The sequence below is a fragment of the Ornithorhynchus anatinus genome, chromosome X5 (assembly GCF_004115215.2).
Source record: "Ornithorhynchus anatinus isolate Pmale09 chromosome X5, mOrnAna1.pri.v4, whole genome shotgun sequence".
NCBI classification, from domain to species: domain Eukaryota; kingdom Metazoa; phylum Chordata; class Mammalia; order Monotremata; family Ornithorhynchidae; genus Ornithorhynchus; species Ornithorhynchus anatinus.
The window spans coordinates 27,790,309-27,813,185 of record NC_041753.1 but is presented as its reverse complement, the minus strand read 5'-3'; the positions used below and the strand labels follow the sequence as shown (position 1 = coordinate 27,813,185).

Sequence of the window (22,877 nt, the reverse complement as noted above, 5' to 3'; positions counted from 1 at the left end):
TCATTAATTAGTAGTATTTTTACCCTGTGCTTTTCTGCAGCCTTATTTGAAACAGCTGAACCATGGTTTTGCTCATTTCCCACTTTCTACTTATGAAAAGTAGCAAACAAACAAGGAAGCTAGAAAAGAGAAAACAGAGGTTGGCCTGCTTTGATAGAGGCAAACTGGGATTGATTTCTCAGCACCCTTGTTTACCCTTTGGTTTCATAATGGCATTGTACTGACTGTCCAGAGTCTTGAGGGAGGGTGCTCAAAAAAAAATACCTTCATGATTCCTACTAAGAGAAAAATGGCAAGAAGACCAAATCAGCATTCAACTCTGAGAAATCACTGGGCTTGAGATCCAACTTTGTTTTCAGTAGGCTGGATGAAAGTGGTATTGACTCTCTCTAAATACCCATCCCAGAGAAAATGTTGCAGTTCTGCAACGGAACTCATGAAGTCACCCCCCCTTCCCCCCCATGGAAGAGAAGCTCTTTCCCATCAGCCCCTCCGACCCCATCTCCCTCATCTCAGAGAAGCAGCGAGCCATAAGGGATGGGGCACAGACCTTGGCGTAGAAACGTCATGGGTTCTAATCCTGACTCTGCCACTTGTCTGCTGTGTGACCCTGGGCAAATCACTTCACTTCTCTGGGCTGCAGTTACCTCACCTGGAAAACGGGGATTGAGACTGCGAGCCCCACGTGGGACAGGGACTGTATCTAACTTGATTTGCTTGTATCCACCCCAGCGCTTAGTATAGTGCCCGGCACAATGTAGGTACTGAACGAATACCATCATCATCATCATCATCACGATGTCCTCCTATAACCCAACCCATATACAGTGGTCCTTTGACACCAACCTCCGCTCTTTACCTCCATCTCGTCTGTCTCGCCTCGATCTTTTGCCCCTCCCTCCCTCCGGCTGGAAACTCCCTCCCCCTTCATATCCTCTAGACAGTAAGCTTGTCGTGGGCAGGGAATGTGTCTGTATATTGTTATATTGTACTCTCCCAAGCTCTTAGTACACTGCTCTGCACACAGCAAGCACTCAATAAATATGGTCGAATAAATATTCAACAGACCGCCACTCTCCCCATGTTCAAAGCCCTCCTAAATTCCCATCGCCTCCAAGAGGCCCTCCCTAAGTCCTCACTTTCCTCCCTCCCCTCTGCAGTGCCTAGGCACTTGGATCTGAACTTAAGTACTGGATATTCACCCCACAGCACTTAGGTATCTAGCCTTATACCCTGTCGCTTCCCCTGAATGGTAATTTACTTTAATGTCTGTTTCCCCCACTAGTTCATAAGCTCCTTGAGGGCAGGGGTCGACTCTACCAACTCTATCATATCGTACTTTCCCGAGGGCTTAGTAAAGTGCTCTGCGCACAGCGAGTGCTCAATAATGAGTATTGATACTATGGCATTCTGCAATCCCTTCCTGTTGCTCTGCTCTGTCACTGCACTGGTTCAACCGTTGATTCTTTGCCGGTTTCTCTGCCTCCAGCCTCCTCCCTCTTCAATCCTCCTGAACACACCTCCCCGCTCCTCAAAAGTCTAAAATGGCTCCATATGAAGCAGAAGCTCCTTACCATGGGTTTCTAGGCTTTCTACCAGCTCCCTCCATCCTATTATCAGCTCTCCTCACCTGCTGGTCCTCCTTTCGCGCTCTTCACACTTCCCAAGCCCATCTGCCGGCTGTTCCTAGCTTTTGCCTTGCCCGTCACCAACCCGTTACTTATGTTGTTCCCTGGCTTGAACTCCCTCCATCCCCAAATCTGACAGAACAAAACCCTCACCACCTTCCGAGCCACTTAGAATCCCACCTCCTCAAACAAGCCATCCCCAATTAATCATCCGTACCTTGAATTGTAACATTCTTCCAGCTGCCTCTCGCGCTTAGAAATTTATTCATTTATGTCCCTCCTCAGCACTTGCACTGATTTCACTGCCTGTGTGTATTTTTCCGTCTTCCTCTTTAGGGGATGAGGTTCTCATGGATGGGAAATGTGCCTCGTGCTCTCCGACAGGGCATCGCATTAATTCAAGAAGCAGTGTGGTCTAGTGGAAAGAGAACGCCCTGGGAATCAGAGGACCTGAATTCTTATCCCGGTTTTGCCATCTGTCTGCTGTGTGACTTTGGGCAAGTCACTTCCCTTCTCTGGCATTCAGTTCCCTCATTTGTAAAATGGGAATTAAGACTGTGAGCCCCATGTAGGGCATGGACTGTGTCCAACCCGTCAAGCAGCGTGGCTGAGTGGCAAGAGCACGGGCTTGGGAGTCAGAAGACGTGGGTTCTAATCCCAACTCCGCCACTTGTCTGCTCTGTGACCTTGGGCAAGGCACTCAATTTCTCTGTGCCTCAGTTACCTCATCTGTAAAATGGGGATAAAGACTGTGAGCCTCACGTGGGACAACCCTATTACCTTGTATCTATCCCAGCGCTTAGAACAGTGCTTGGCACATAGTAAGCGCTTAACCAAATGCCATAATTATTATTATTATCTCTCTGGTCTTGTCAGAGACCTGGGAGGAGCTGGCCTGAGAGTCTGACTCCAAAGGCCCCTCTGATAAGGGGTTCACTATATCATTTGGTGTACCATTCTTTTGATCCAAATTTTAGTTTGTTCATCTATGGTCAGGGATTTCTCCATTTTCTTTGAGATTTTAGTAGCTAAAATGAGGACTCGTGTTTGGCTTACTTTCAGAATTTACAGTTTGACATTCCACTATAAGGAACAGTCATAAGGCAGTACGCAAAAGGTACATGCTCACTCCGGGGGGAATGAGACAGATCAAAATGGGCATATTTCAGGTTTTCCTCCCAGCACTTGTGATACTAAAGAATGAGAAATCCCAGAATATTTACTGATTAAAATCGTAGTTTGGGAATGTGGTTTATGTTTCAGAAATACAAGGTAATTCCGATGACAGAGTTGATGAAATTCAAAAAAAAAAAAAAAAGAAGGAAAGGCAAACTGTGTCTCAGCATTCAAAATAACATAAATACAGTATTGGCCCATCAGTGTGTAACATATTGAAAATGGTGCTGAGAGTCAATGACAGGAATAGGTTGGTTTCTCACTTCTCTTTGAGCTTTCGAAATTGTCAGTAAATTTTGTTTGCAAAATATCCAGACAGATTGTCCAAATTAAATGTTGTTTCTGCTATTCAGATTCATTCAGTATTTGCACTATATTCTAAACAAGAATTTTAGGTTTGTGCCCCAGACAGATTGGCTTTTGGTTCTGCATTCTTACCATATGGTGAATAGTATAGCCTCCATAGAGTTCCACTTACCGGGACATAAACCGATGTACAGTATGAAGGGCTTGGGAATCAGAGGTCATGGGCTCTAATCCCGGCTCCGCCACTTGTCTGCTATGTGACTTTGGGCAAGTCACTTAACTTCTCTGTGCCTCAGTTACCTCATCTGTAAAATGGGGATTAAGACTGTGAGTCCCATGTGGGACAACCTGATTACCTTGTATCTACCCCAGCTCTTAAAACAGTGCTTGGCACATAGTAAGCACTTAACAAATACCATTATTATTGTTATTAAGTAAAGCATAAATGCTGTTTACAGTAACCTTTACGGTGTTCGTCAAGTGCTTACTTTGTCCCAATAATAATGACGATGGTATTTGTTAAGTGCTTACTATCAGGTTGTCCCACGTGGAGCTCACAGTCTTAATCCCCATTTTACCGATGAGGTAACTGAGACACAGAGAAGTTAAGTGACTTGCCCAAGATCACAGAGCTGACGAGTGGTGGAGCCAGAATTAGAACCCACGACCTCTGACTCCCAAATCCGTGCCCTTTCCACTAAGCCATGCTGCTTCCTCAGCAGCATCAGGTCAGACATGGTCCTTGTCCCATATGGAGAATAGGTATTGAATCCTCATTTTTACAGATGAGGAAACAGAGGCACAGAGAAGTGAGTGACTGGCCCAGAGTCACACCACAGGCACATGGCGGAATTGGGATTAGAACCCAGGTCCTCTGACTCCCAGATCCATGCCCTTTCCAGTAGGCCAAACTGTTTATTCAGGGAAAAAGCTCAAAATACCGAGTGGTGACTTGAAACTATTTTCAGGGTTTGGTTTAGAGGCTTTTTTGGTGACTTGGAAGAAGGCAGGCTTAAAATTTTTAAGATGGATCAAACAGAGTGAAAAGTATAAATCCCTACATTTCTAGAGTTTTTTTTTTTTAAATAGCTACCATGCTCCTTAATCACACTTCCATGAAAGCATCCCATTGCTTCTGATTTCTAAGCAGATTGAACATCCCGGGGGCTTTGTGCCATGACATTAAGCCTCCAACTTTTGACTTTTTGTCTCCTGAATTCTTTTTCTTTTCTAATTGTTTCATTCTTCTTCCCTTTATTCTGCTCGGTTGTTGCGTTCTGACGCTCTACTTCTACCTTATCTCCTTTACTACCCTACCCTAAGTATCGGTCCTTGTGTTGCCTAGTGGATAGAGCACGGGCCTGGGAATCAGAAGGACTTGGGTTCTAGTCCTGGCTCCACCATTTGTCTGCTGTATGACCTTGGACAAGTCACTTCACTTCTCTGGGCCTCAGTTACCTCATCTGCAAAACGGGGATTAAGACTGTGAGCCTCTTGTGGGACATGGACTGTGTCCAACCCGATTAGCTTATATCTACCCCAGCGCTTAGCGCCTTGCACATAGTAAGCGCTTAACAAATGTCAAAAACCAAAAAGAGAGGGAATTTCAGGCCTAATCACAATACAGCTGGGTTATGTCATTCCTTGAGATTGCGGTTCTATCGTGATTACCTGTAGTGTGGCATTTGTTTCGCCGGCCTTCCGTACTGTATATTAGGATCTGCTCTGGAACCTCTGGGAAAGTAATACGAAGGTCCTTTACATGCTACATACTCTAATGTTAAACGTCTTTAAAAGATGGTTTAATCTTTATTACAGGAATTGAAACATAAAATTACAGGATTAAATGAGGAGTTATAATGTGATTAAGAATCTTTGCAGGAGGCTGCAGAAGTAGAAGCTTATGAAGATCTGGCCAATTTAGATTGTGGGAGATCAGCCTTTTTTTCTTCACAGAGTACTTTGAAGCAGGCTGATTCCTTCTGAACACTTGCATCCCTTTGAACTTCGCTCTCCATCAGGGTGGTTTTCTTCAACCAGATTCACATTCATATAATAATAATTGTAGTAGTTCTCAAGCGCTTACCATGTGCCAGGCACTGTACTAAGTTCCAAGCAGATCGGGTTGGACACAGTCCCTGTCCCAGTGGGGCTCAGAGTCCTAATCCCCATTTTACAGATGAGGAAACTGTGGCCCAGAGAAGTGAAGCAACTTATCCAAGGTCACACAGCAGACAAGTGATAAATTGATATAAGACTTTTTAGTCCCAAAATTTTAGCTGGTGGTGGAGGGATGCAAATTTCTTCTTATTAATCGTATTTATTGAGCGCTTATTGTGTCCAAAGCAGTTTACTAAGTGCTTGGGAGAGTGCAATATAACACCAGACACATTCATTCATTCATTCAATAGTATTTATTGAGCGCTTACTATGTGCTGAGCACTGTACTAAGTGCTTGGAATGTACAAATCGGCAACAGATAGAGACAGTCCCTGCCCATTGACGGGTTTACAGTCTAATCGAGGGAGACAGACAGAAAAAAACAATAACAATAAATAGAATCAAGGGGATGTACATCTCATTAAAACAATAGCATTCCCTGTCCACAGCGAGCTCACAGTCTAGAGTGGGAGACAGACATTAATAAAACTAAATAAATAGATAAATGAATTACAGGTATACACAGATATATACATATGTTCTGTGGGGAAGGGAGGGAGGATGAATGAAGGAGCAAGTATGAGCGGCACAGAAGGGAGTGGGAGAAGAGGAGAGGAGGGCTCAGTCAGGGAAGGCTTCCTGGAGGAGATGTGCCTTCAATAAGGCTTTGAGGTGGGGGAGAACAATTATTTGTCTGATATGAGGAGGGCATTCTAGGCCAGAGGAAGGATGTGGGCAAGAGGTTGGGGGCGAGATCTACGAGATCTAGGTACAGTGAGAAGGTTAGCACCAGAGGAGCGAAGTGTGCGGGCTGGGTTGCAGTAGGGGAGCAGCGAGGTGAGGTAGGAGGGGGCAAGGGGTTTAAGTGCTTTAAAGCCAATGGTGAGGAGTTTTTATTTAATGCGGAGGCGGATGGGCAACCACTGGAGTTTCTTGAGGAGTGGGGAAACATGGTCTGAACGTTTTTGAAGGAAAATGATTTGGGCAGCAGAATGGAGAATGGACTGAGACCAGGAGGCAGGGAGGTCAGCAAAGAGGCTGATACAGTAATCAAGGCGGGATAAGATCAGTGCTTGCATTAATGTGGTAGCTGTTTGGATGGAGAGGAAGGGGTGGATTTTGGCGATGTTGTGAAGGTAGAACTGACAGGATTTAGTGACGGTAAAATCCTAAATCTTCATCCTAAATCCTAAGTTCTTCATCTTTTTCAGCATTATGAATGCTCATGATGTACTGGATCATCAAAGTTCAGTGAGGACCTTTTTAGATAGCGGCTCCTCAATGAGATGCAATCAACTCATTGTAATATTAAACACTTTCTTTGCACCATGCACTGCGTTAAGCACTGGGATAGATGCAAATACAGCCAGATCAGACACAGTTCCTGTCCCACATGGGCCTCGTAGTATAAGGGGAAGGACAGGCTTTTAATCCCTCTTTTACGCATGAAGACATCGAGGCACAGAGAGTTTAAGTGGCTTACCCAAGGTCATCAATGAGTCAGTGGTATTTACTGAGCACTTCCTGTGAGCAGAGCACAGTAGAACAGAGTCGGTAGACACGTGCCCTGGCCGTGGACGAGCATGAAGTCTTGCCGCGAGAAAGTGGTGAAGTCAACGTTGGAACCCAGTTCCCCCACCTCCCACTAGACAAGCCTCTCCATTTCTGAATTAAGTTGCCTCTCCATTTCACCAACTAATTTGGTTATCTACTCAGGCACTTCTTCACTGCACTGACAAGCTGACAGTTGTAGACACTGCTTCCTCCCAGATCCATTCATTGTTGATTGCTTAATTTCATCCCAAAGCGGAGGGGGTGGACTGACTCGTCAAACTCGGCTGGAATGTCGGGGCTGGTCAGGCGTGTCTGTGGAGTAGGGCACCCATCAGACAAGCCAGGTTGTATCCTGGGGGTAATGATAATAAAAATGGTGGTATTCGTTAAGCATTGTGTGAACAGCTGTTCTAAGCACTGGGGTAAGTAGAAGCTAATCAGGGTCCCTGTCCCCCAAGGGTCTCACGGCCTTAATCGCCATTTTCAGATGAGGTAACGGAGGCGCAGAGAAGTGAAGTGGCTTGCACAAGATCACACAACAGTTCAGATTAGAACCCAGGTCCTTCTGACTCCCAGGCTCAGGCTCTATCCACTGGGACATGCTGCTTCTAAGCTTCTAAGGGGTATGCTGGGACATGCTGCTTCTAAGCAGCATGGATCGAACTTACAGGAGCAGTTGTTTTGAAGCAGCGTGGCTCAGTGGAAAGAGCATGGGCTTTGGAGTCAGAGGTCATGAGTTCGAATCCCAGCTCTGCCACTTGTCAGCTGTGTGACTGTGGGCAAGTCACTTCACTTCTCTGTGCCTCAGTTACCTCATCTGTAAAATGGGGATTAAGAGTGTGAGCCCCACGTGGGACATCCTGATTCCCCTGTGTCTACCCCAGCGCTTAGAACAGTGCTCGGCACATAGTAAACGCTTAACAAATACCAACATTATTATTATTATTAAGACGTGGGTTCTAATCCTGACTCCGCCGCTTATCTGTTATGTGACCTTGGGCAAGCCACTTAACTTCTCTGTGCTTCAGTTCCCTCATCTGTAAAGTGGGGATTAAGACTGCGAGCCTTGTATCTGATTACCTTGTATCTACCCCAGCGCTTAGGACAGTGCTCGGCACATTGTAAGTGCTTAACAAATGCCATCATTATTATTATTATTGTTATTTTGAGAGGTGATTAGTTTGCTAACAGTTTGAATCGCTTTGCAGAGTTGGCACAGCAGCACGGGCTGACAGTAAGCCAAAAGAGGCCTACGATTACCCCTCTCCTAACGCATGATTTTCATTGGCCGGAATGGAATGCAAAACTGCCATCCAATTCTGCTACCCCCCCCCCCCCAGAGTAGGCAGTGATGCACGGAGAGACAAAGAGATAGAAAAAAGGATCATAAAGGGCAGCATAGCTTTCCATCTCCTGCACTCCAGGGCGTGGTGACAACGTGACATCAAACTCCATACTGTGTTAAAGGTCTTTAAGGCCGGCTTGGGGTGGGAGAGCGGGACTGAATATGGGAGACATATCCAGCATCTAGAGCTATTACAGTCAGTAGGTCAGTCAGTGGTATTTATTGAGCGCTTACTGTATGCAGAGCACTGTACTAAGCGCTTGGGAGAGATAATAAACAGTCACATTCCCTGCAGTTCCACCAAACTCAGCATCAAAAAGGGGGACAAGATTACCAGCGGTGAGGTCCTGGGACATAATCAGCCCCTTGGGATTGAAAGCAGGGTTCCCAGCAAAACGGCTTCTCTGGGTAGGACATGTGAGTAGATTAGCCGACAAGCAGGGGGATGAGGGTTGCCCATCTTTGGTACTTCTCAAGAGAGACTTCACCCGTGTCTCCAGGAGAGTTGTGGGTTCAACTCGGCTTTATCAACCCCCTCACTACTGCGGGGAGGATTCAAGTGTTTTTTCGTCGTCGTAAACACCTGAGTGGCGCCTCCTCTGTGACAGATCAGCGAACGTTGAATTAGTGGTCATCAGAAATGCTGGCTGGTAGAGCTTTCTGGTTGATACCAAAGCTTTTACTGAATGTGTTTATTGTGTAAACGCATATGCACTTGTTTCGTTTTGAGCCCAAGTCATTAAAGAGTTTTATCCTTGGTTTTAGAGATCCTGAACTGTCAGCCATTTGCAGAAACTCCAGTACATTGATTTTGTATCCTGGTGAAGAAGCAGCTAATTTGGAGGAATTGGCACCGAATCTTCCTAATTGTCCTTCGAACATCATCATTATCGATGGGACATGGAGCCAGGCTAAAGACATATTCTACAAGAACTCCCTGTTTCGACTCCCTAAGCAGGTAATGTGGATTGTTTCTCACATTTTTAAAACACTTTCTGAGGCTCCTGTGTACTTTTCTGACTCATGGTATTCAATTCTAGGTAGCTGTTTTTGTGGAAAATCTTGTTTTTGTTTCATCCAACTCAAGTGCAGTTCACTTGATGTGGTATTTCCATTTCAGTATGTTCACTGCTGGGCAAAAGAATCGTAGCAGAGATTTGTGCGGGTTTTTAGGGATTCCTAATTCTACTCATCTTTGGCGGGTGATTCTCAACTTACTCTAATGTATTCTTTGAAGTAGTCTGTAATCGTATTACAGGGTTTGTGCAATGTTATAGTGATTTGCCGCAATCTACACTATATTCTATTAATTGTCGTGTGTGAGCTGGATTCCATGTTGCTTTAGAAAAATCCCATGAAGCCCATGAGGATTTTTACACTCAAAGGAGGGAAGTCAGACACAGATATATTTATAAATAGAGTCATCAGGATAAATAGTTGAATGTTCAGTTGAATAAATGTATATACAAAGGTGTAGAATATGAGTATAAATAAGTTAATCAGTGCTAGAAGATAGCTGGTGGGTTTATACAAGGCAGAGTGCTGGGAATTAATTGTAAGAAGTAGGGTGATATTAGGAGGGCTTTGATTGCGGGGGTCAGCTTTGATACTCGGGGAGGGAGGGAGCTTCGAGTCGGGGGGCATGGTGTGAGTAAGAGGATGGAGGCGGGAGAGTCAAATGAGGTACGGTCAGGTTTGTCCGGCAGAAGAGATGAGAGGGAGATGGGGAGCAGTAGGTGAAGAGAGCAGACAAGTAAGGTGGGGCGAGTTGGTGGAGAGCCTTGAAGTAAATTCCGAGGAGTTTTTGCTTGATGGGGAAGAATGCAGGAAGCCAGTGGAAGGATTTGAGGAGAGGAGAGTTGTTGGCCAAGCGTCGCTTAGAGGAGATGATGCTCTAGGAAGCATATTGGGAGGGGGAGAGGCTGGAGACAGGAAACCCAGTGAGGGAACTCATGCAGTAGTATAGCAGCAATATGACAAGATCCTGCACCAGGGTGGTGGCACTTTGTGGGGGCGCAGGAGGGGGCACATTCAGGAGATGTCATGTAGGAAGAACTGGCAGGTTTTGGAGAGTTGATCGAATGCTGCTCTTGCCGCTTCTCTCTCACATCTGCGTCCACTGTGGCTTCTGTTCTTCTGTTTTCCTCTACTTCTCCTTCCCTTCTCCTTTTCCTCTTCCTCTATCTCCTCTTCCTATTTTTTCTTCTTTTTTCTCTTCCTCTGTTTCTTCTACTTCCTCTTCCCGCTGGTCTTCCTCTTCACCGTTTTCTTCACCAAGGTCACTCAATTTCTGCTCTTTTTTCTTCCTCTCTCCTTTTTCTCCTCTTTTTCCCTCCTCTTTCCCTACTGATATCGCTCCAGCTTTTCCGACATCTCCGGCTTCGGTGCACTCTTCCCGTATGTTGCCAGTGGTTAATACTAGCACAAGAGAAGGCGAATGTCTTTGGACCTCAGTGGAACAGGAGCATGGAAGCAAAGCAGAAGCCTCAATGATGGAGGGAAGAGCTCTAGCAGAGGAGGAAGAAGAACAGAGAAGCAACATGGTCTAGTGGATAGAGTACGAGCCTGGGAGTCTGCCACTAGTCTGCTGTGTGACCTTGGGCAAGTCACTTCACTTCTCTGGGCCTCAGTTCCCCCATCTGCAAAATGGGGATTAAGACCGTGAGCACCATCTGGGACATGGACTGTGTCCAACCCGATTAGCTTGCATCTACCACCTCGTTTAGTACAATGCCTGGCACATAGTAAGCACTTAGATACCATGAGAAAACCCCCAACCAAAACAAACAAACAAGTGGACAGAAGAGGAACAAGAACCTCCACTGTCAGCAGTTTGAAGGTGAGGAGCAGAAGCAGCAGGATAAGTAGGAGCAGAGGCTGAAGCAGAGGAAGAAGAAGAGGAGGAGGAGGAAGAAAAGCAAAAGAACAAGACCTACAGTAGCTAAAGAAGGAACTTTTGCAAATGCCGAGAGATGAAGGAGTGCTAAGCCCCCACTGCAGCCGGGGCCCTCCTAAACTCTAGTCGAACTTGTTGAATGTTCATTTCTATTTTGGATCTTGTGTTTGTTTTTTTTTCAATGGTATGTTGGTATTTGTTAAGCGCTTACTATGTGCCGAGCACTGTTCTAAGCACTGGGGTAGACACAGGGGAATCAGGTTGTCCCACGTGGGGCTCACAGTCTTAATCCCCATTTTACAGATGAGGTAACTGAGGCACAGAGAAGTTAAGTGACTTGCCCACAGTCACACAGCTGACAAGTGGCAGAGCCGGGATTCGAACTTATGACCTCTGACTCCAAAGCCCGTGCTCTTTCCACTGAGCCACGCTGCTTCTCTGGTATTCGTTAAGGGCTTATGACGCGCCGTGCTATACTGAGCACTGGGGTAGATACAAGCTGATCAGGTTGGTCAGAGTGCCTGTCCCACACGGGGCTCACGGTCTTGATCCCTACTTTACAGAGGAGGGAACTGAGGCCCAGAGAAGTGAAGTGACTTGTCCAAGGCCACACAGAAGACAAGCGGCGGAACTGGGATTAGAACCCAGGTCCTCTGACTCCCAGGCCGGTGCTCTTTCCACTAGACAATGAGCCTTGTCTCCCATTGGGGTTTAGTCCATTTATTTTAAACAATTCCTTGTTGGTCCAGTGTACATACATTTGTATTAATCCTTCTTTTTTGAAGGTAATACTAGTGGTAGTGTTATTTACTGGGTTGCTAAGCATAGCTAAGAAAACTGCCTAACCTGTGGTTCTGTCTTTGCTGATTACCTTTGAAGTTTTCTTGCACGAGCCAAACAAATAGCCATATTTCTAAGTAGAATATATTGTTTGGTGTCTTTTTCTAGCAGAGCAGCAGATCTGCCTCAGCTGTCATGTTTTTCAGTGAATCAAATTAATCCAATTTCTCTAACACAATGAGCACATTGTTCTGCAGACATCAGGTGGAGAGGGTCAGGGTAAAAAGCACAAATGGCTGAAGGTCAGAGTTTTCTTTATGATAAAGGAGTAACATTATCACATAATAGAAAACTTCATATACTTGCACCAAGGAATATTGGGTATTTGGAATAGAGAGGTAAATTGCCGGAATAAAGGGCCAGAAGGTCATTTTTAATCTAGTCTGGACCAATTTTTATTTCAGCATAGTATCAATTCTCCACCTAAAGTGATAATAATAGTAATAATAAAAAAAATTAAGGCCTTTTGCATAGCATGGCTGTCTTCTGTTTCACAATTTTTGACATGTTTTATTTTAAATTATATACTTGGATCTTTCAATATAGAAATTGGATACATTCGATAGATTCACTAGGAATTCATCCCATTAATTTTGCGTGGCCACCAGGCGGCATAATGAATATTATATAATAAGAATGAATTTTTATTTTCCTTCCTTTTCCCTTTCCTTAATTTGGGACCTTGAAAATGGAACTCTACTAGAGTCGAGGAGGGCAGGCAGAGGTCCTTTATAATAATACGAATTATGGTATTTATTAAGCGCTTACTATGTGCCAAGCACTGTTCTAAGCACTGGGGTAGATACAAGGCAAGGTCATCAGTTTGTCCCACGTGGAGCTCACAGTCTTAATCCCCATTTTACAGATGAGTTAGCTGAGGTACAGAGAAGTTAAGTGTCTTGCCCAAGGTCACACAGCCAACGAGCGGCGGAGCCGGAATTAGACCCCTCACCCTCTGATTCCCAAGCCTGTCTTTAGTAGTTATGGCAAAGCTGGATGAAGAAGGCACTAAAATGATCTGATGAGTATGTGAATCTCGATTTGCTAGTTGAAAAGCAGGGGGAAAACTTCCAGACCCCCAGGCTTTCGGGAAAAAAGTCTTCTCTCCTTCAGTCCCCAGAACTCTGCAACTGGGTAAATTTCAGAATGAAAGCACTTTGACTTCCCATTATCTATTACTTATTAATGAGTTTGAAGAGTTGGGTTTTTTTTTCTTGTTGAAATTTTCCAGTGAATGGTTTCATGCCTGGAAGTAAATGCTAATGTCCTTCAAAATGTGTAAGTTCTTAACCTCTTGTTTTTTTCCATATAGCCCTCATTGGGGCATTTGCTGAATTGCATAGCTTTATCTGAAGGCTGTGGGTTTTGATCATCCCTCTCATTGAGGATTGGAAGACTCATGGTACCCATCTTTTGTCCTCTCAGTAAAAATGAGGGCCATAAGTGTCTCCCAGCATCTTGATTCGAGAAGTTCAGGGCTGTAAATATTTGAAATTCCAACAAAAGAACCTTGATTTCAAGACTGAAAAGAGCCATTCTTCTGTTCTGAAACAGAATGAAGAATAAACATGTCAGCCAGAAAAGAATAGCTTAATTTTTTAAAACAGGCCCGATTTATTTAAGACTAATGGAAATGGTCACTTTTGCCCAGATAGCTCATCAGAATGTAACAATGAAATAGTTATTAAAAAAAAAATTTAAAGTGTGTCAATTGCCTGGGCACAGGAAAGCCTTTTCCAATAAAGAAAAATATCCCCTATTTCTGTGCAGAAATATTTATGTGAAATCATTGCATTCTAACCAACACTTGAATTTTCTTCAGAATAAAATGTGATTTACATATGTAGTTGACATGGAACTTTCAAATTAATGGCGTACTATATCTAGATCATGCAGAAAATGCTGTAAGGCACAGCTTCATGAGAAGCTTTCAAAAGGTTTAAGAATAATTGCTACATACTATACTCTGTCTCTCATTCAGCCTTTTTCCAAAGTATATTTGAAATTCAAAAAGAAAATGTTTTTTATAATATTACCTAGGTTGGTAGGTTAAAAAAGGAGACCAGTTATTGACAGTACGGAGTGAGTAAAACGAGTTCAAAAATCTCTGGCTGCCTTCAGTTTTAGGATAGTATTACTGTAATTCATTCGTATTGCCGTCTGCTGATTTTCCTGCGGTATTTTGGGTTCCAGTACATAACGTCTTGTGAATCACTAGGGAAGAATATTTCGTGGAAAGATTTGTATTGTATTTATTTAATTTAGGCCTTTCCTTCTTTACAGAAATGATGACCGTGGGTGCCATATACAGAATGAATGAACAAATATACGTGTCAGAAAACTCATCTCCCCCCAAACTTTCAGAAGGCTACTATTTGCAGAAATTTTTTAATCCTTCAAAGGCAACTCATTTTAGAAAGAAGGTTTAGGGGACTTTGATGTGCAAGTTAAAAGTAATTTCAAGCAGACTTGACCTGTGCATTAAGAGCTCAATTTTGCATTATGAGGCAAAGTCAGAGCTTTCATTCACTTCACTTAAGGCTTTCATGTGAAATGAAAACCTTAGCAGTAATTTCCAATGATTCTCTCTAGCATTCAACTCAGAGCCATTCCAGTTCACATGCCCATATTCATTTCAATTCAGTTACGAGGAATTAGTATTGTTGACCTCGTAATTTGATTCTGTTCTTTTCTGGCAACGTTTATAAAATTTACTTAGATTTAAATCTGGACATTCATTGAAAATCAAGTACCATTGTCCACAAATCACATTTCGGTCTCTCGTGGATATAATGTTGCTTTGAACAAAAATGCTTTAATGTGTTATTGGTAATGATATGAAGTTCTAGGAATAGTTTGGAAATGTCCTCAATTGTATATGATAGGAATAAAAATGAGTCATGTGAGGGAAAATATAAACAGCCCCAAGAAGAAATCACACTCGAATAGTCACATAGGCCTTACATTTTGACAAGATCCTATGCATTCTTATCTAATTTCAATTTGGCCTGAAGGACTGCTGGTTGTGTAGATTTTCAAAAGTTTTCAAAACATAGTTAATGTTCCAAAAAGAAAATGTTAATTAATATGCACCACCTTTTTTACTTGATGATGATTTAATAATAGCAGTAATTATGGTATTTGTTAAGTGCTTACTATGTGCCAAGCACTGTTTTAAGTGCTGGGGTAGATACAAGGTAATCAGTTTGTCCCACATGGGGCTCACAGTCTTAATCCCCATTTTACAGATGAGGTAACTGAGGCCCAGAGAAGTTAAGTGACTTGCCCAGGGTCACACAGCAGCAAGTGGCAAAGGCGGGATCAGAGCCCACTTCCTCTGACTCCCAAGCAAGTACTCTTGCCACTAGGCCATGCTGCTTCTCTAGTTACAGTATAGGTAGATTTAGGTAACATTTGTTTGAAATTGGTCTCTGAACATGCCACAGGTATAGAAGAATAACCTTTTGTTGCACATTTATGTCTATTTCTTGCATCTTTTCCCACCATTCATTCATTCATTCATTCAATAGTATTTATTGAGCGCTTACTATGTGCAGAGCACTGTACTAAGCACTTGGAATGAACAAGTCGGCAACAGATAGAGACGGTCCCTGCCGTTTGACGGGCTTACAGTCTAATCGGGGGAGACGGACAGACAAGAACAATGGCAATAAATAGAGTCAAGGGGAAGAACATCTCGTAAAAACAATGGCAACTAGATAGAATCAAGGCGATGTACATTTCATTAACAAAATAAATAGGGTAATGGAAATATATACAGTTGAGCGGACGAGTACAGTGCTGAGGGGATGGGAAGGGAGAGGGGGAGGAGCAGAGGGAAAGGGGGAAAAGAGGGTTTAGCTGCGGAGAGGTGAAGGAGGGGTGGTAGAGGGAGTAGAGGGAGAAGGGGAGCTCAGTCTGGGAAGGCCTCTTAGAGGAGGTGAGTTTTAAGTAGGGTTTTGAAGAGGGGAAGAGAATCAGTTTGGCGGAGGTGAGGAGGGAGGGCGTTCCAGGACCGCGGGAGGACGTCGCCCAGGGGTCGACGGCGGGATAGGCGAGTCCGAGGGACGGTGAGGAGGTGGGCGGCAGAGGAGCGGAGCGTGCGGGGTGGGCGGTAGAAAGAGAGAAGGGAGGAGAGGTAGGAAGGGGCAAGGTGATGTAGAGCCTTGAAGCCTAGAGTGAGGAGTTTTTGTTTGGAGTGGAGGTTGATAGGCAACCACTGGAGTTGTTTAAGAAGGGGAGTGACATGCCCAGATCGTTTCTGCAGGAAGATGAGCCGGGCAGCGGAGTGAAGAATAGACCGGAGCGGGGCGAGAGAGGAGGAAGGGAGGTCAGAGAGAAGGGCGACACAGTAGTCTAGCCGGGATATAACGAGAGCCCATAGCAGTAAGGTAGCTGTTTGGGTGGAGAGGAAAGGGCGGATCTTGGCGATATTGTAAAGGTGAAACCGGCAGGTCTTGGTAACGGATAGGATGTGTGGGGTGAACGAGAGAGACAAGTCAAGGATGACACCGAGATTGCGGGCCTGAGAGACGGGAAGGATGGTCGTGCCATCCACGGTGATAGAGAAGTCTGGGAGAGGACCGGGTTTGGGAGGGAAGATGAGGAGCTCAGTCTCGCTCATGTTGAGTTTTAGGTGGCGGGCCGACATCCAGGTGGAGACGTCCTGGAGGCAGGAGGAGATGCGAGCCTGAAGGGAGGGGGAGAGGACAGGGGCGGAGATGTAGATCTGCGTGTCATCCGCATAGGGATGGTAGTCAAAGCCGTGAGAGCGAATGAGTTCACCAAGGGAGTGAGTGTAAATGGAGAACAGAAGAGGGCCAAGAACTAACCCTTGAGGAACTCCAACAGTTAAAGGATGGGAGGGAGAGGAGCACCATTATAACCCTTTGCAGACTGGGACTATCCAGTTCATGAGTTTTGCTGATTTTCAGTGACCAGAGCAGTTCCATTTGAGCTTTTGTAGCAGTAGCAGAGTATAGAACTGCAAATGGCAGTTTAACAATGTTACTGCTAAAATAGGGTTCAGTTCCCCAAAGCTCATCCCCACCACTGAGGCCTGTGTCCAGGCCCGTGCTGTGGTCAAGGATCCTTACGTGGGCTTGGAGGACAATATGTCAGGGAGACGCAGAGCCCGGGGTTGATGGTTGAATTGTTTGCTGTTGTGGCAAAGTTAGCGAATACTAAGGTACACCTAGATATTCTTCCACTGAGTTCAAAGATGACACTACTTGATAGAAAAATGGATCTACCTATGGTGAGAAGATGAATGTGTAACCCACCGTCTCTCCCCTACTTGTAAAGATTGTGCAGATGATCCTCTATTGCATTATTGCACCTGTTATCTGAAATACTTGTTTTAAGATGTTTGTTTGAAATACTTGTTTTAAGATGTTTGTTTCTGCCTCACGATCGTCCGAAACCTACTTCTCAAAGAGTGCTTGCCACATTCCATGGTGTCATTGTCCGAGTACCACTGATACATCCCAACTGTCCCGTGCCCTGATGTATTGGTTGTTGGGGACCCTGCTTCGTCATTCGATGTATAGTATGGCAGTTGTCATTGTTGTTGTCTTATGCTGTCAAGATATGTCCATGGCGTCACTATGGGTGTCTGAGCCATAGTGACCCCAGAGACACATCTCTCCCAGAACGCGCCCCTCAACATCTGCAATCATTCTGGTAGCATATCCATAGAATTTTCGTGGTAAAAATACAGAAGCAGTTTACCATCTCCTCCTTCTGCAGAGTAAACCTGAGTCTCTGCCCTTGACTCTCTCCCATGCTGCTGCTGCCCTGCACAGGTGAGTTTTGACTTGTAGCAGATTGCCTTCCACTCGCTAGCCACTGCCCAAGCTAGGAGAGGAATGGATATAATAATATAGTAATAATAACGATGGTATTTGTTAAGCGCTTACTATGTGCCAAGCACTGTTCTAACTGCTGAGGTAGATACGAGGTAATCAGGTTGTCCCAAGTGGGGCTCACAGTCTTAATCCCCATTTTACAGATGAGGTAACTGAGGCACAGAGAAGTTTAATGGCTTGCCCAAGGTCACACAGCAGACAAGTGACAAAGCCACGATTAGAACCCTTGTCCTCTGAACTCCCAAGCCCATGCTCTTTCCACTAAGCCACGCTGCTTTCCCACCAGGTCTGTGGCCACAGTTGGATAAATTTGGGTATAACCATGGTCACTGGATATTCGTGGACTATGGGAAGCAACATGACCCTATGTAAAAAGCATACCCCTGGGAGTCAAGAGATCTGGATTTTATACCCAGCTCTATCACTTGTCTGCTCTTTTGACCTTGGGCAAGGTGCTCAACTTCTCTCTGACTCAGTTTTCTCATCTGTCAAATGACAATAAAATACCTGTTCTCCCTTCCCTTAGACTGTGAGCCTTATGTGGAATAGGTGTTGTGTTTGATCTAATTATGCTGTGTCTACACCTTCGCCTAGGTATTTGGCACAAAGCAAGCACTTAACAAATGCCCTAATTCTCCTCCTCCTCCTCCTCTTTTTCTTTTTCTCTGGAGGATCCCCTTAGACCACTAGTGCTTTGCAGACCAAACTCAGAGAACAACTGCTCTAAGGGTTTTTTGGAATAGTTGTGTCTGAATTGAAATTATTAAAGGATGTTGACAGTTTTAATGGAAAGAAGTTAAAACCACCCTGTTCGCCATCATGAATGGTATTTATGGAGCACTTAATGTGTGCAGAGCACTGTACTAAGCTCACGGGAGGGTACAACAGAGTTGGCAGACACGTTCCCTTCCGACAACGAGCTTACAGTCAAGAGGGGGAGATGGGCATTAAATAAAGCATTTATAAAGCATTTAAAGTTACATCCATCTAGTTGTGTACACCCCATTTTCATGCTACTCCTATTCTCTAGAACTAGGAAGCACGTTTAATCAGTCAGAATGTTCTTTGCTTTTATTTAGTACCGTTCTGCCTAGAAACTCCAAGTGCTGTAACCAGTTTTAACTCCATAGGTAGGCAAGGGGAGGAGGCCAGAGCAAGAGAGATGCCTCGTTGATTTACAGAATCTTAATCCATTCAGGCTTTCATTAGATTGTCCCTGTCCCCTTGAAGGAGAGGAAGGGGGCACATTCCATTCCCAGTTTCCAGTCTACATTATATGGGAAGGCCTGAAGTGTGGAGAATGTTGGTTCACCTTCAAGATCCAAACTCTCTTGGAACAGTTCAGGTGCCCTTCAGTGTTTTTCCTGTTGGATTTTGCTTACCAAACCAGCATGGACTAGTGGATAGAACACAGGCCTGGGGGTTCTAATCCCAGCTCCACCACTTGTCTATGTCACCTTGGGCCAGTCACTGCACTTCTCTGTACCTCAGTTCTCTCATCTGTAAAATGGGGATTAAGACAGCCCTGTGTGGGACAGGGACTGTGTCCAACCCGATTATCTTCTATCTACCCCGGTGCTTAGAACACTACCCGGCACATAGTAAGCACTTAACAAATACCACAGTTATTATTAGTTGAGTGTTAGAGTTCTACAACCCGGAGCTGATCTCACCACAGTGAATCTTTTTTTGATTTGGGGGAATTGCCTGAATACTCGGTGTTTCTTTAACCATTGCTAGCCTTGTTTTGCATTCATCCACAATTTCAGAATTTCTTGAGGCTGTAGGCTCATCAAAATTGTAAATTGTGTTAAAGTCACATGCCTTCATGCATTAACATTCACAGTTTTCTTTCATCACATGATGCCTGTAATTTCCTTCAGAGGAATCACTATTGCTATAGACACAGGCAGTTGCAGAAATAAAGTGCGCCATAACCCTGAATTGCTTTTCATTAATTCATTTATTCAAGCACTCTTATTCAGAGGTGTCCGTGTAATTATTATGTTGTGACATTTTTTCAGGCAGTGATGATATGAGTAATTTCAGAGTTAGCATTAAATAATTGTCATTTCTAATAATTTGATAGGAACTCTATTCGAACCCCTATTAGCCTTTGCTCTAATAAATCTAAAAAAAACTCTAAAAGCTCTAAAAAAACCTACTGAAATGTTTTTCTTCATTCATTCAATCATATTTATTGAGCCTTTACGGTGTGCAGAGTGCTGCACTAAGTGCTTGGAAAGTACAATTCAGCAACAAAGAGAGACACTCCCTGCCCACAATGGGCTCACAGTCCAGAAGTGGGGAGACAGACATCAAAACAAGTAAACAGGCATCGATAGCATCAATATAAATAAATAGATAATTTTTAGCACTTTTTTGGAGGCAAAATTCATCAGGTAAATATTGCACATGAATATGTAAATACCTGTTGGCAAGTGCTAAATTCATAAACCTTTAGACTATAACCCAGTCACCACATTCAGTTATAGCTATCTCTTTGAAACCGTAAATACTGTGTGATTCCTATCTTATTCATGCAGAATGTATGCTCTCCACTAGACCGTAAGCTTGTTGCGGGCAGGGAACACGTCTGTTACATTGTTAGATCGAACTTTCCCAAGCTCTTGGTACAGTGCTCTGCATACAGTACGCTCCCAATAAATACGGTCGACTGACTGACTACAAAATCTACAATCAGGGTGTCACCAGCCAAAGCAATCTTTTTCATTTAGTGCCACAGTTGAATATGTACTGGGTGAAGAGAGTAATTTGAACACTTTCTAATATTTTATTGTTATACAGTAATATGTATATAAAATTACAGAAACTAAAACTGATACCATAGTTAGCACTTATGTGCCTACCTGAAATGTATTTTAACGTCTGTCTCCCCTCTTTAAACTGTAAACTTCTTGTGGGCCGGGAACGTATCTACCAACTCCGTTATATTGTACTCTCCCCAGCGCTTAGTTCAGTGGTCTGTACACAGTAAATGCTCGATAAATTCCATTGATTTTGTTGGTTGATTTTTTTTTTTTCTGCCAGAGCATATTCTTTGTTGTGCCACAGCTCATCCTCCTGGGAGCTGGTTCTGTTATATGGGAAACCGTGACAAGATGAAAAGTCATTACGTTCACTGACATGAATCTGAGCTTTATGGTTTTTTTTTTTTCGGAAAGAGGGCAAATGGAGAGGGTCCTCCTCAAAAATGTAGTCCACTTAGCCATCTCGATAAATTCTGTTTTGCAAGCTTATGCTCTTCGTGTAGTTTATTAGCAATGTAATGTCTCATTATTTTTCCTCTTAGAAAGAGTAATTATTGTTAATGCAGCCGTAGAATTATCATCATGGTGGGGTAGGAAGGACAGTTCCACATGTTTTCCCCTCAATAGAATAGCCTGGTTCATGGGCATGGTTAATGTCATTAAACTCTTGATTCAATAAGTCCCATAAAATATGAAAATGGTCCACTTGGATTCACAGGTGTTCTACTTATCACAGCTGGAAATTACGAGATTAACAGCAATCCTTTTAACTTTACTGTGGTGACTTCTGCTCAAAGAACTGCTGCTTTGGGCCAATCCCATGCTCAAGCCTTTGAGGGCAGCCCACTTTAGCAGCACTGCACGCACGAACCCCAGATGCCAAATTACTTTCGGTCTAATTGAGAAAACAAATTGAATTAGTATTAGTCCTAGGAAATGCAAGTGCTACAAGTCTTGTTGAGAGGTGGGAAACCATGGAGTTTTTTGATTGTCACAAGTGGACATGAGAAGAATCAGGGTTACCTCCGTAACAAAAATAGTAACAGTAGTAGAAGAGTAGTTTTTGGTAAGAGTTTAATAACAATAATAATAATAATAATAGTATTTTTAAGCACTTTGTGCAAGGCACTGTACTAAATGCTGGGGTAGATACATGCAAATCGGGTTGAACAGAGTCCCTGTCCCTCGTGGGGCTCACAGTGTCGATCCCCATTTTCCAGATGAGGTAACTGAGGCACAGACAAGTGAAGTGACTTAGTAATAATTATGGTATTTGTTAAGTGCTTACTGTGTGCCAAGCACTGTTCTAAGCACTGGGGTAGAAACAAGGTAATCAGGTTGTCCCGCATGGGGCTCACAGTCTTAATCCCCATTTTACAGAGGAGGTAACTGAGGCACAGAGAAGTGAAGTGACTTGCCAAAAGTCACATAGCTGGCAAGTGGCAGGGCTGGGATTAGAACCCATGACCTCTGACTCCCAAGCCCGTGCTCTTTCCACTAAGCCATCTGCTTCACATAAACAGCCGGGATTAGAACCCATGACCTTCCTACTCTCAGGGCCAGGCTCTATCCACTACGCCTTGCTGCTTATTTATGTGACCAGCCCTCAGGTAGATACAACGCAGTGAGATGCCGTCCCTGCCCCACATGGGGCTCTTAGTCTAGGAAGGGGAAAATGGATATCGAGTGCCCATTTTACCGAGGAGGAAACGGAGGCACGGAGAAGTGAAGTGACCTGCCCAAGGTGACAAGGCGGGCAAGTGGCGGAGCCGGGATTAAAATCCAAGGCTTCCCTGCTGGGATTAGGACCACTGGGAGCACTGAGGGAACCGTATAGGTCGTCTAGTGATTTGTTTAATCGAGGCTCGCTTATTGCGGCATTTTTCAGACCGTACAACAAAGGGCAGCCCTGGAAAATGCATTTTTAATGGTCACTTCATGGGAGACTCAATTCTTGGCAAAAGAGCATCCCGTTGTTTAGGATGCATATATGTGGAGATTTTCTTCATACATGCTGTCATGTATGAAAGTCTCTTTGGTTGAGGGCTTCAGGGCTGCAAGTAAACTCACTGGCGATTGGGAATGGATAGCTCTCCGGATTCATCATCAAAATAAAGGGGCTCTGCAAATTGAAACCTCCCCCCCATGCCCCCGCCAAAAAAACCCAAACCCACAACCCTCCTCCAGCATCCCAGTTTATCCAAAGAACGAGCTGACACGTCAAGGAGTGTGAAGCAGTGTAGTTCATTAGAAGCAGGTGAACATGACCATTACACATCAGCACTGTGGCTATTGGGCCTCTTTTTTTTTTTTCTACTTCCTGATATTTTTTAA

General features: G+C 44.1%; 1 protein-coding gene across 1 annotated transcript in view; it reads left to right on the top strand.

Annotated features, from left to right (window-relative positions):
- DTWD2 (DTW domain containing 2) overlaps window positions 1-22,877 on the top strand; it is a 177,404-nt gene that overhangs the window by 91,906 nt on the left and 62,621 nt on the right. Inside the window, exon 4 of the mRNA XM_001512622.4 lies at window positions 8,935-9,127. Coding sequence (XP_001512672.1) covers window positions 8,935-9,127 — 193 coding nt within the window. The remainder of the gene's footprint in view (window positions 1-8,934; window positions 9,128-22,877) is intronic.